The sequence below is a fragment of the Archocentrus centrarchus genome, chromosome 24, assembly GCF_007364275.1.
Source record: "Archocentrus centrarchus isolate MPI-CPG fArcCen1 chromosome 24, fArcCen1, whole genome shotgun sequence".
NCBI classification, from domain to species: domain Eukaryota; kingdom Metazoa; phylum Chordata; class Actinopteri; order Cichliformes; family Cichlidae; genus Archocentrus; species Archocentrus centrarchus.
This window is the reverse complement of record NC_044369.1, coordinates 15,256,623-15,271,480: the sequence shown is the minus strand read 5'-3', so window position 1 is coordinate 15,271,480 and position 14,858 is coordinate 15,256,623. Positions and strand designations below refer to the sequence as shown.

Genomic DNA, 14,858 nt, shown 5'->3' with positions numbered 1-14,858 from the left:
AAACAACTGGAAAACCCTTCAAAGAAACCACAACAATACCCCAAAGGAACCTTTAGAAAAAAAAAGTTCAGCACTTTGTTATTGTTAGTGTGCGAGTCTTGCCTGGACTTAATTAAAGTTTTCCCTGTTTTTCGTCAATTTTTGATTTCACAAGCAGGGACAACATCCTCAGTTAGACTGACATTGTTTCTTGAAGGAGCATGACGGACGGAATAAAGATAAATCTAGGCCTGACACTGCGGTGTCAGGATAGCCTCAGCGAGGACTGTCGGCAGCTCCCCAGGTACTAATGAAAGGCGTAAGAAATATAACACTAAGAAGGAATATTTACATATATACAAATTCCTATAACTAATTCTGTATCTGTATTAGAATCATCATACCCTAAACTCCCCTAACCTGGCACTTTGGTTTGCTCCAAGGGCTCATAAGCAGGTGATTCTTTTGACTCTTTTGCTCCACATCCTGCTGAGGAGACAACCAGGAAAAGGTGAGTACTGCTAACATTAACACTAGTGATGGTCAGATGAAGCCTCATGAAGCTTTCCATCCAGTTGGTTCAAAAAAAGGTTCATTTCTTGCTTCATCTGCACACAAACCCCCCCTGCTGATCAAAACATTTATTGTCATTTTGGCTATTTGTGATGGCCTCAACCGTGTCAGTGTGGGAATAATCACTGCCAAGATAAGAAATAAAAACACCTCAGTTTGATTTTGTGTCATTCATTCATCTGTTTTTGATTGTGTGGCTGATGGTAACAGAGGTCTGTCAGTGTCAAAAACCTTTCAGTATGATTTCAGTCTGTGTTTTAATAAATCCAATAAGACACGAGATGTTTATGTTAAAACTGTTGCAGTGTTTTCAAAAGATGGGACAGTGATTGTGCTTATGAATACTGGGTGACAGAGTTCCTGTGTGCACACTCAAGCTCATTGTTCCTTTTCTCACTGTGGATTATGCCAACTGAACATTCACAGAAACTGCAGCAAAATAGGCACTAATCTGTACAATGGTCTCCTATTTCAGTGACTGGAATGTAGACATAAATTAAATCATGGGTAATTGATGATGTTAACCTTTTCCATGGGACATTTTGCCTTCATTACTGCATTCAAGTTTGGACTTTTTGCCACTTGAAGGCTGCAGAAACGTACTTTCAGCTTTTGGGTTAATCTGGTGAACATATTAGAAAATAGTTGCCTTTTAAACAGCCAGCACTTACACATAGTTATCATTAGCATTTCTACTTTTTTTTTTTGTTAAACCACTTAACAGTGACCTATGAATCATTCGAACATAAAAAGAAACCTAACTTAATGTATGAGCCACTGTTGTGTTTACACATTACAGACAACTTGGCAAAGAATCAATTTTAAATTGTATCTTTAGGCACTTTGTTACCAGCAGCCTGTCACAAGAAAACATAAATTGTTTTAGTTGAATCCATTAAAAAAAATGCCAAAGATAAAGTTTGACAGGCATAAAATTGTAATTTTGCACCAGCAAGGTGATTCCCAAAGTACCTATTAGCCGAAAACTTGACATATCTTGGGATGATGTGGAGCGTGTCCTTAAAAAAATTTGAAGAAACTGGACAAGTGGAGGACAAATGGATGGGCAGGCCAAAAAAACAATCTACAGCAGATGAACAGAAATAGGAAAAAGTCCAGTGGCTGTCAAGAAGTTATTCTTAAAGCTGGGAAACAGGGAGAAAAGGCTGAGGTGTGCCAAAATACACAAGAACTGCACTGAAAGTCAGTGAAAATGGGACTGATGGAGTAAGGAAATGTAGATTTGGCATTTTTGGTTCCAAATGTTGTCAATACACACAGAGGAGGTCAGGAGAGAGGCACAATAGTGAGTGTCTACACCCATCTGTAAAACATGGTGGAGGCTCTGTGATGGTTTGGAGCTGCATTTCAGCCAGTGATGTTGGAGATCTTGTCAAACCTGATGGAATTAGGAATACGAAAAATCTGATTTTGATCTGTGATTACCATCAGTAAAGCATCTGATTGACAGCTACTTCATTTTCCAGCATGACAATGATCCCAAACACACTGTCAATGCAGTAAATGGATACATGGATAGAAAAAATGCACAATGGAACACTATCAGTCATGGATTGGCCTCCTCAGAGCCTGGACCTAAACATTATTGAAGCAGTGTGGGATCATCTTTACGGAGAACAAAACAAAAGGCAGCCAACATCCAAAGAAGAGCTTTGAATGTCCTTCAAGAAGCCTGGAGAAATATTCCTGAGGACTTAAATTAAAGGTGGTCATACCAAATACTGACTTTGGAAATGTTAGAATTATTTAAACTCTGTTTTTGTCCTATATACTGTATTTCCATGCATGTTTGTATATGTTTGAATAGATTGCAGCACCTATTTCCCATTTTCCTATATATATATACACACACACACACACACACACACACACACACACACACACACACACACACACACACACACACACACACACACACACACACACACACCCACACACACAGACACAGCAACACACACAAACACAGACAAGCTTGTATAGTTGCAGTCATTACAACCAAAACCATGAAAAAAAGCGGTTACGCCCTACACTTTGTAGTTATGCTATTCATCAACATGAAAACACTGGTTATAGTTGTCTTACAGCAGCCACAGAAATCCATTAAAATATTAAGAAGACACTTTTATGTGTCTTAATAGAACAAACACTTCATTAATTAACACCAGCAATCAGAACCTCGTGTGTTCGTTGCACCTTAAGGCAAACAATTCTAACAGAGACATGTCACCTACGTGTCTTTGTTGACAAGGCATGCTAAGACAAGACTGATGCCAGTAAAGCTTCTCCTATTATGTGTGCATTTATTTAAGTGAGCGTATTTGTCATTATAAATGTGAGGCTCATGACAGCAGATGATTTCAAATTACTGTGGGAATTTCATCCGATCAAACCAGTATTTTCAAGCAGTAAGAGCAGCTCATGTCATTTGGGTTCACTGCAGACAATGAATTGCTTCATACTCATTTTTACAAGCGTTTGCAAGCATATTCACATGTACAAAGACTGCTACCCGTGCGATTTAAACTTTGCAGCATGGCAGAGATCGATTATTCACTGTCAGCCGACGCATCTGTATTTAGTTTTAATTCGTGGAAAAAAATATACACACTTGGCTCAAAGCAATATAAATCATCTGAGCAGTTTGTGCATGTGCTCAATATCACGTGTGCCTGAGTGTGATTAAATATGTGTATGCTACATGTTCAAGTGACCAGTGCACGCCTTTGTACAGTTTAGTGCACACGTACGTAGAAGGGGGTGTGGGTACTGACGGAAAATCCAAGCCGACCACAGGAATGTCTCAGTAACACGTGCATCAGGCTCCGCTGGCCCCGGCTTGCAACTGACAGTCCTCTTTCACTGACACCGCTCACACCCAACCAACACAGGGCAGGCATTGCTAAAGCACACCAGGTGGGGGATACAGCCATCTCTAGTGTGATTGGTGATTGTTGACACTGTAGGGCACTCTTGCTGACAGACACTTATATTTGGAGATTCATCTTCCGAATGCTCTCAACAAAACTTTAACCATGAAAGACCCTCTTAATCTTCCTATAGGGGTGACTCGTTTGCAGAGAATCAAATCTGTCTCTCTCTTTTTTGGGGGGTGGGTGGTGATCAGCCTGGTTCGGTCCTGAAAATCCTTTCCAACCTCACATGTAAATATGTGGACAGCTGCTTCCAGCACACAAGCTCTCAGAAGCCGAAGGCTCAGCTTTCCTAACCAGCCACTTGGCTTTGCAGCTTAATCCTTAACCCTAAACCTAATCTTAACCTTACGTCTATCTAGAACACTAAATGTGTTTTTAAACATTAAACTACTGAACATTACCAGGTACTACACATCAAACCTAAATTAATTTTTCAGCGACATTGTGCACGTTTTGCAGTGTACACTGTTTTCAGCAGCTGTTTACACCATGCAGATGGTAGGCACATGCTTGCAACCATTGTTTTTTTGGGTTTCCTGATTAGGCAAACTAGGTTGCTGCTGTTGCTAATAAAGACGGCACAAAAATAACACCAGGAGCAGCAATGCAACATGAAAAGCAACATAGACAAAGCAAAGGAAAGCTGAGCTTGAAATACAGTAAGACAAAATCTATAAATCAATATCAGCATATTCATTCCAGCTATTTAGAGTTTTGGGCAGTTACTGTAAGAACACACTCTAATGAACTGAGGTACAACACGGCATACCTAAAAAGGCCTCAATCAAAGGAGTAAGCACCAGTAAGTTAATTAAAAAATTTTTTCTTTACAATTTCTTCAATAGTTTCTCCTCAGAAGCATATGAATTGAAAGCTAAATGCACAAGCAGGTAGGCCAGTCAATGACAACACAGCCTTCTCCTCCCCTTTAACTGTAGCAAGGGGCCCCCGTGGTCTGCATACTTTAATAACTCAACTCACATGGTCCAAAACTCCAGGGCAAACAGTGCAATACTTAATTACACCGAGTCAGACTCAAGCCAGAATGACATTCACTCTTCTTGTTAGCTTCTCAGAACAGCCTCCTCAACCCTTTAGGCCTCTCGCAGCAATGAGTACCATGGGAGGAAAGCGTGAGAAGACTAATCTTAAACAAATATTAATACGATCATTTGCTTTTTTTTGACACACTGTTTTCTGTTTTTGCCTGATTGCCTCTCATATGTTGTTGTGTCTCTCACCGACCTCAGATCAGATGCTTCACCTCACTTTTATGTCATCCGCTTAAACAACATATAAACAACAGAGTGAACACAGGGATCAAAAATTAATAGCAGTAAGCTTCTAAATGGTATGTAAAATATGAGATGCGGTGCCTTCAGTATGGTGCTACAGGGATAAACAACTCTGTGAGGCAGATGTAGGATACCAAGTTTCTGATGTGGTAAATCAAGTCTTTAATTGGAATCCTAATCAGATTTATATATTGGGTTAACATCAGGCTGCCATGGGTTTACAATTTGCCATCCACCCTTGAGCAACACCACATGTGGAACATTTTCAAAGAGAGTAGAATGTGGTTTTAATATATCGCTTATACTTTTGAATTTAGGATGTTAGTTTGTCTCAAGACAGCAACAAACAGAAATACAGAAGAAAATAATCATCTGGATAAAACAGGATATATTAATCCTGTCAGCAGGATTGTTCTCAAGATCTTTTATAGGAGATCCTACAGTATAGTACAACACTCTGTATGGTTGTTATTTATATGTACATAGAACATATATATATATATATATATACATGCCTTTATAATTAAAATCTACATCAAGGCAATACCAGAATAAACCTCTTTATGCAACATTTCAGTTCGTGTCTCAACTGAGCATCACATTGTGAAACCAGCAGGCCTGCAACCAAAATTATTCAAATTTAATGCACTGTTACCGGCCAACCAATGATTCAGTCATAACGACTAAGTGTGTTAGTGTGTCAAACATTGCTAATGCATACATTTTTCAAATCACAACCATCTCTGGCACTAATTTAGCAAATGTCAATATTAGAGCAAATGGGTTTGGGCCACTGGGACCAGCATTAAAAGCAGACAGAGGGAAAAGAGTCCAAAAGATTCAATATTTGTTTGACTCATTAAATGTTAGAGTTTGTAGGTACTGGTACTGGTATTTGTGGGATCCCAACATGGCAACCCCATGTGGTGCCCCCTCAAAAGTCACACCTGTCACATGTAGTTACAAGTGCATTTTTTTTCAAAGATGGCAGCCTCTCTGATTTATTTGGTTTTTGAATATAAATATTAGGTGAATATCTGATTTTTGCACATTGGTTTGTGCGCTACGATTTTGATCACACAGACCCCGTGGTGGTTAGTTTCCTGCTAACCACTGCTCGTCACCGTGGAGCCAGCAGTGCCCATTTGTGGACGTCGGGCCCTCAGGCCAGCCTCATGAAATCTGTTTCTGATTGTTTGGTTAGAGACATTCACACAAGTGGCCTGCTGGAGGTTTGGAGGGCTCTGGGAACGCTCATCCTTGCACAAAGGAGCAGATACCGGTCCTGCTGATGGGTTAAGTACTTCTCTGGCCCTGTCCAGCTCTCCTAGAGTAACTGTCTGTCTCCTGGAATCTCCTCCATGCTCTTGAGACTGTGCTGGGAGACAACGCAAACCTTCTGGTAATGCCACGTATTGAAGTGCTATCCTAGCGGAGCTGGACTGCCTGTGCAATGTCTGTAGGGTCCAAATATCATCTCATGCTACCACTATACCATATACCAGTGACACTGACCCTAGTCAACTGCAAAACTAGTGAAACGGTCAGAAAAGATGAGGAGGGAAAAAATGTCAGTGGCCTCCACCTGTAAAACCATTCCTGTTTTAGGGGTCGTCTCATTGTTGCCCCTCTAGCGCACCTGTTGTTACTTTAATTAACACCAAAGCAGGTGAAACTGATTAACATCCCCCTCTGCTACTTAACTGACCAGATCAATATCCCAGAAATGTAACTGACTTGATGCTATACTCTGATTGAAAAGTGTTTCCTTTATTTTTTGAGTAGTATACTTGGGGATCTGTCCAGCCTGGGAGCCGTCACAAGTCATCACTGTGGCCTTCCCCAGACTGCAGTCTCAGGCCTAGATCTATGCTTATTCCACCTGCCAAGAAAAACCATCAAATTTAATTGAGGATGTGGTCCCTCCTAGTGAACTAAAGGGTAGCTGGAGAGACCAAAACAAATTTGTGTACCATGCTGCAAACATGTCTATTTCTGCTGTATTTACATGGGAGTTTATGGGGACTGTTTCACTTTTGTAGCCAGCCTCAAGTGGCCATTTGAAGAAGTGCAGTTTTTGTTAGCTCCTGAGGCTGCCATTTAGCTCAAAACTCTTTAAAAGAAACACAGTACATTTATCAAAAATCACTTAAACGTCTGTAAAAACAAACTTCTCACCAGGTATCTCTCATCATCTTTCATCCCTGGAGTTCGGATTAGGTGGTTCTGCTCGCCCCTCCAGTCACCAAAGCGACGGAAGAAATAGTTGGAGAGGAAGCGATTGATGGGGTCCCGGATTATATTGATATACACAGGCTGCTCTATCCTGAACCTTACCCAGACAAATAAAAGGCACTGAATAAGAATCAAAAAAGAACTGCATATTTCGGCCAACAAACATTAAGGAATAATTTATTAAGGCATTAATCTGTGCTGCTGCATACCTTGTAAAGTTGAGGAAGTGAACATGGCGGGTATAGAGGAATGGCTGGGGGATACTACTGATGTTCTTCATGAGGTCCACCTGAAAAAAACAAACACTCTTTGATGTCTTTTTTTTTAAACATAGCACAAGTATAAAATACAGAATCTGCTAGGAGAATACAGACAACACAGCAAACAGCATCTTTAAGTATTTTTAAAGAGAAATCAATAATTCCCATCCTGTGGAAAAACCTCTCATAAAATACACTTTGGCCTTTAAGTATCTGGCTACGAGGCCACATGGATTCAAAATAAAGTATTGGAACGCAGCCCAAGCTCATAACAATGACAAAAATGTAATGTCACTGTTTTGTTCATTTCACAACATTCATCATCATGGATTCTTCCCACTGGGTTTCCAGGTCTGCATGCAGAAACAGTGCTGCAATATAGTGCAGAAAACCATGACGTCTTTAACTGAAAATTATGCAGCTCGACCCAAATTCTTAGTCATTCCTCACAAAGCGTTCCATATTGGAATCATTCATAATGTGAGATCCAGTTATCAAAGTCACACATGTAAAAAGTTAGTTTAATTCAAGTTATGTCTGCATCAGTAAATCTTGCAGCGTGCCTAATTTAAGAAGAATAAAAACACAAAAAGGACTCAAAGTACAGGCTAGCTAGTAGTGACCTTTGAGTTCTACTTTTATGCAAGCTGTAAATTGTTTTTCCTCTCACTACTTTACATTTCTTTATTCCAGTCTCGATTGTATAGTTTAAGGCAAAGCCTTTAAAGATAGAAGATAAATGTAAGAGATTATAGGCCCAGTTTTTGGAAATGGCCACATGGGCAATGTTCAAAAAAACTGATTGTATGAGTAGAAAGATGAATGTACCTCAAGTCTGAGTAGCTTCTGTTACCCATTTGTCTTGTCTTACTTTAATTTTCTTTCATTTCTTCTCCAAATTAGGGAGACCTTTTCTCCAGCACCAGAGTCCTTGTCACTGTTAATTACATGACAAATTGTTTCCAGGACCCCCCCCCACCCCCCAATTTTGCCAAAGTGCAATAAAGTTCATCCTATTTCCCAATACCCTCTGCTGTGTGTCACAGCCCTTTTGACCAGTGGGCAAAAGGGCTGTGAATCAGCACTGCAAAGCCAGGAACATGACCACACATTACAACTCGAGGTACTGTTAATATGAATTTAAATTGAATTGCATGCGCGCGTGCGAGTGTGTGTGTCTTTGTGACCATCAGTTTTAAGTTTAGGCAAAGAGATAGAGGCTGAGAACTGTACTGAGAGGCAAGGCTAACCCACAAGCTTCTGGGACCTGGAAGCAGTACAGAAGTGCCTTAAACCTGCACTCTTTCTAACAGCCAGCAGAGGGCGACTCCTTTAGTTGCAAAAAATGTCAGCTAAAGAATGGTGAACTTTAGGGTGGCCTGCTGTATTATCCCTCAGATTCTCAGTGACATCTACTCGGGGTTTAAAAACAACCTGGATGAAATTGATGGGATGGGACTTCAATGGGTGCCCTCACGGTGACTGTGATATGATTGCCTGTTCTTGTATTTTCTTTTTTCAGCTGCTTCCTTAGAGGTCACCACAGTGGATCATCTGCCTCCCTCTCACCACTCACTCCATCTCCAGCATCTTCCTCTTTGACACCAACCCCTGTTCACTACATCCATGAACCTCCTCTGGGGTGTTCCTCTTTTCCTCCTTCCTGGCAGCTCCATCTTCAACATCTTTTGTCAAATATAGGAACTATCGCTCGTCTGTTCAATTCAACCCCCTATGAGAAAGCACTTAGATACAGTAGGAAGGAAAAACTCCCTTTTAACAGGAAGAAACCTCCAGCAGAACCAGGCTCAGGGAGGGGCAGTCATCTGCTGCGACCGGTTGGGGCTGAGGGTAGAGAGACAGGACAACAGACATGCTGTGGAAGAGAGCCACAGATTAATAATCACTAATGGTTAAATGCACAGTGGGGTATTAACAAACCAAAGCATCTCAGCCTTGCCTCTCTAACTTTGTCTCCAAACTGCTAAATCTGAGCTGACCCTCTGATACACTAATTTCTAATCTTGACCACTCTGGTCACTCTCAATAAAAATCTTAACATCTTCAGCTCCGCCTCCTGTCTTTTTGTCAGTGCCACTGACTCCAAACCGTACATCACAGCAGGCCCCACTAATAACTTGTAAACCTTCCCTTTCACTCTTGTTGCTATACTCGTGTCACAAATTGACCCTGATACTCATCTCCACCCACTCCACCTTGTCTTAACTCTCATCTTCACTGTCCATTGCTTAGAATATGATTGATCTGGCTTCCTCTAGTGCCTTCCATACTCCCATACTCCCATATTTCCAAGATATCAGATGCTGTCACTGTCACTGTCACCCATAAATAAAAATATGGTTGCTATAGAGAGGCCAAGTCATCTCCATCTACAATGCTGTAAATTCAACAGCATTATGTGCTTGGGTAATGGTGATCTGGAAGACATGACCTAGGTAGCCTAAACCCACATCTACCAGGGTTAAGACTGAAAGGTTGAAGAAGAGTTTTTACCCACAAGCCATCCGTCTGCTTAACTCTGAGCCCTAACTGGACTATTATTGCACTATGTAAATAATATAATATTCTATAGTTCCGTGTAAAAGTGTGTGTATAGTGCTTATTTATATGTGTGTATATATGGTTGCAGGCACAAGATACATTTCACTGTGCATTGTACTGTGTATAACTGCGCATGTGACAAATAAACACTATCCTATCCTATCATTCAGATCAGTGAGATGATAACTTTAGAGTGGTGCTGAAAAAGAGCAAGGAAACTTCAGCAATATAATCTCAGCAGTTGATTCTGTTTTTTTTAATGTTCCATGCAAGGTGTAATTTATTTATTTTAGAAGGAATGGGTGGAAGAGCTTCTTTGTATTCTGTATTTGTCCATTTCCACCTTTTTTCATCCAGTGGCAGAACAAAGAGCATGACTCCACCAGGAGAGGAGCCTGTTGTTAGATCATTATCGCAATAAGTACACACAAAACCTCTTACAAGGAAAAGACTTTCTTTGCAAAAGAAAAAAAAAATCTATAAAGCTGCAGCAGGAGAAGAGGACACCAACTTGGCACACTTAAAATTCTCCAATACTGCACAGCAGAGGGACAGCACAGGTGAATTATGCATTACAAGGGAATAATGGGCATCACAGGCACATTAACAAAATGTCGCTGGAGGTGATTCCTTAACAAGTTGGAAACTTTCCCTTCTTAATCTTCACTTTCAGGTTATATTTAAACCAGTAGCTGGATGTATGCAGTAAATGAGCCAAAACTCCCTCAATGAAGACTTCCTGCGTTCATCAGCAAGCACCAGGAGAGAACAAGTGCGGCTACTGCAGAGGTCACCTGCAGCAGCTAACTGAATGTGAGGCAAAGAAGGGGCTGATTGAACAAATCTGTCTCAAGTCATTTTTTTATGCATGACCCTGCAGACAACTGCAGTGGCCCTTTCTAACATACAACACACAACAGGAAAGATCTGTTAATTCTGGAAATACTGCATTTCGTTTAGTTGATGAAGCTGCCTGAGTATTGCATTCAGGACAGTTATTTGCAGTACTTTCACATGGGGCACGATCAGGCAATACTTAGACTCTGTACGTTGCGTTCTCACACGCACCTTCAGGTAATCTTCACGCACCTTCAGGTAATGTCAAGAAAGGTTTGGGACTGCAGTGCATGTGTTTGGTAAAGTTGCTACACATCAACTGGAGAACATTACTTTTCCTTTTTTCCGTTTCCCATGATTCATGACGTCAAGAGTAAATCTTAAAATACAGGTAAAAGTTCTATCTTGTAAGTTGGGTTTCACTTTAAGACAGAAAGTATTAAAATTGTCGCACAATAAACAGTTTCTTAATGCTCTCAGCACCTCTGTAAAACTGAAGCCAAATCTCTTCAGATCTTACTTTGTATAATGGACATATGCTTCCCTGTCATTACAGTTTCAATCAGTCTTTATTCAAAATGCTCTTAGAGCCAATCAGCTGAGAAACAGTTTAAATGGCCTGCTCTTAGAAACTATGTACAGGCAGTTATTATGTCATAGAAACAGTATTTGGATAGCAACAGCAATATGTATACTCATTTATACTTGTTTATGTACAGAAGGCAGTTAATCTGAGGCCCCAGTCAGATTAGGGCTTCACAGCTCTCCTCTTTTCTATAAAGTCAGTAACATTTCCACTCACTCTGCTTCCTCTTTCTGTGGATCTGTCCTGCTAGAAAATGTCAAATGTAAGGCTTTCATTAGCAGTGTGGAATTCATTTGACCACTCTACATCATTTATTAGTCCACCTGAATTCTATTAATAATATTTTTTTTTTCCCCCCCTGGTGTTCCCTCCCCTGCGCCCAGGTTAACATGCAGGCACTAAATGCATTTCACACGTTTGCTGTGTCTGTGTGTTTCTCAGACCCACCCCTTTGGCCCGTCTGGCCAGACCTCACTTTCATTCACCAGAGAGAAAGTGGCGGACGGTCTGAGATTCCAAGCATACCTGCAACCCTCTGAGCCCCTACTACCTCCTCCCCGCAGCCCTGGTGGTGTTCTCACAGGGCTCATCAGGGGAATCGGAGGGGAAACCACAGAAAGATTTGACAGCTGCCCTGGGTTCAACAACTCAGTTTGCCTTTACATCTCACAATCAGGATCTATGAAGCCTAGACATTATACAAAAGAATTCAGAGAGAAATTCTGTATATCTGCCTGAAGTTGGAGTTTTACTTTAAAATATATGTTCTCAAAAAAACAAAAAGAAAAAAAAAACATGTACATTGCTAAATTGTCTGCTGGCTTGAAATGTGATAATAAGGCATCCACCTTAAACCAAAATTTAGCATATTCTATCCCCCAATCCATTCCAATAAAACTGTGATTGTGATTAGGTACATACTCTTACCTTGCCTGTACAAGGCCAGACAGTTTTGCAGATACAAAGTGGTCATGAATGTAGAGCATCTGATTTTTGATAAGAGGTAGGAAACATGACTTCATTTGCAGGCAAATGGACAGTAAAGAATTTATTATTATTATATTTAATATTACTATTATTATTCAGGAAATGTCAAAAATCTTTCTTCCACTGAGCATGTTCCATTGCACTATACTGTGTGCCTCAAGCCCATAGAAGCTTTGCAAAGTTCCAGTCAAACATAGCACCATCACTTTTGGTAACCAGCAAACAAGGCATCGACCCTGGGTAAACCCATTAGCGCACTACTGCGAGAGCCAGCAGGAAAACCATGCAAAACTGCAGCCCAGAGCCAGAACCACAACTGATGAGACCAGCATTTCTAAACTTAGGTGACATGCGTCTGCATAAGTCAACACACACAGAAGTACACATGTAAAACGAACACACAAACACAAGCACAGACGTACACTCTTAACCGGAGACCCCCCCTTGCTTAGACACTGGAATGCACATGCTCTTTCTAAAAAGACGTTTTATACCCAATGAATTAATGAGACTAACAGTGTTCTGCCACTGTCTGTGCAGCCAGCATTCAGAGATTGATGAATGGGTCAACAAGTAACTGTTTCAATATTGGTTTAATATTTACATCAGTATGGTCAGTAATGGTTATATATATTTAGTATCTGCTGACCACTCACAAGCGGTTGGCAGTACCTTACTTCTAAAGAAGGCTGAGGATGTGAGTCATTGCTGCAGGCACTCCCCCACAAATACATGATTAAGTTTCTTTTGTACCCAGATGGATGAAGAGAGCATTGCATTACTGGGAAAATAACAAGTCACATTTAAAAGTGCATATGGTGATTCTAAATAACTAATTTAGCCCCATTAGATGAAGACAAAGATGCGGTTTCTTCTGCCTCAGATGGTTATGTTGACCGAGGCTAGGTTGTGTGCATGAATGAAAATGGATCTCTCAACAAATTACGCCTCCAGAGAAGAACCACATTTACTACAGAATAGATTTGAAAATAGCTGAAGTTGACTAGAAAGAGTTTAATGATGCTGACTGAACCTACTTATTTGATGGAGAACCACATTCTGCCACCAGTGAAAGGAGTGGCATCTGTGTATTGTTAAATACTGTGTTGCAGGACATCTTAAATGTCATCATCCTAAAAGAAGATGCAATTTAAGCTGGCAAGAGGTGACACCAGAGGCACTTTTGTGATTTAGAGGAGCTGTCAAGAGTAATTGTGCTGATAAGCAATAGATTGGGTGATGCAGCAGGAGTGAATAACAATGAATAAGTGGCCCAGAAAGAATATGCATGGGACCGACAATATGTGCCACAAGTGGGAGCACACTGGTGCAGGAGAGGGTACAAAGAAGAAGAGGCCATTGAGTTTTTCTGAGTAAGAATTGGATGGTGCCTGCATGATGTGAGTAACTTGGAGGATGACAGTTGTCAAACATTTTGTTATTATTGACGTGGATCCACTGTGAGGCATTGTAAAGCTGTCATCAGATTAACCTGTTGATATTTGCCATATGGGAGAAGGTTTTGTGGGTGCTGTAAGGCAGGATCGCTTGTAGAAGACAGAATTGGCCTTCAGTAGCTCAAGGACACTGCAACCAGCATTAGGAGCTGCAATGTCGGCAGATGATGAAAATGCAATTAGCAGTATGTGCATCTGGCATCTTGTACCGAGAAAGTTGATGAAGAGGAAGGCTAAATCGTTAATCATCAATGACTGAAGGTTGCCAATGCGTAAAAAGACAAATAGTGAGACTGACATCCTGGTGCCAGAGAGAAGTGCTTTTTGGAAAGGAGGATAATGGTAAAGAAAAGTGGCATCCCGGTGCCAACAATGAGAGCAGGGACATTTCTTAATCTGGAACTGTGGTCAGTGGTTTCTGGATAGAATGGCGTCACTCCTTAAAAGAGTTTGTGTTAACACTGGGTGCATGTAAACCATGTAAACCAAGCAGTTTAACAGTGGCTCATCAGTAATAGATGGAATGCTGAAGTAATGATTTATCTGCATTTCCCACATGTAAATGTGTGTAATCTGAAGGAAAGGAACATGATCTATTAGTGAAGAGAACCCCTCTGGTTTCCATGTGTAGTCAGAGTAGTACTGATGGAACACGTTTGACCAAACAAGTTGTTGCATGCAACAATGCATATTGAGAGACCTGAGAATGCAATGCTGAGACCACAGCATATATTTTCTGACAGTGATTTAGCTTCACTGGTTTATTTAGCTTTCCTCGAAGGCAAAAGAGAAGATCCTGGTCTGTTAGTACACTGGCCACATTGGACTGGGGGCAGCAGATGAGGAAATCAGCTGATGGGCCCCCCAGTGTGCAGCAACATTATAGGGTTTTTAATGCACAACCCTTTTGCTTGGGCTGAATGCAGCCCCAAAGAAACTTGAAATCAGGGGAGAACAGCTGGCACCCCGGTGCCAAAGATGAGCATTTGCAAAAATTCCCTACAGCTTCCGGACTGAAGTATGAGGAGAACTGTCACAAATGTAATCCAGTCAGAAATGGTGCAGAAATGCACCTTGCCGCACACCACAGATCAACCATAATTCCATCTGTGGCAACACTTGTATATGATAAC

The 14,858-nt window shown here is 40.9% G+C and overlaps 1 protein-coding gene across 1 annotated transcript in view; it reads right to left on the bottom strand.

Annotated features, from left to right (window-relative positions):
- The window catches only part of usta (uronyl 2-sulfotransferase a), a 57,557-nt gene that overhangs the window by 6,630 nt on the left and 36,069 nt on the right, over positions 1–14,858 (bottom strand). The window contains exons 4-5 of the mRNA XM_030721813.1: positions 7,246–7,325; positions 6,980–7,133 (exon numbers count right to left, since the gene is read on the bottom strand). Coding sequence (XP_030577673.1) covers positions 6,980–7,133; positions 7,246–7,325 — 234 coding nt within the window. The remainder of the gene's footprint in view (positions 1–6,979; positions 7,134–7,245; positions 7,326–14,858) is intronic.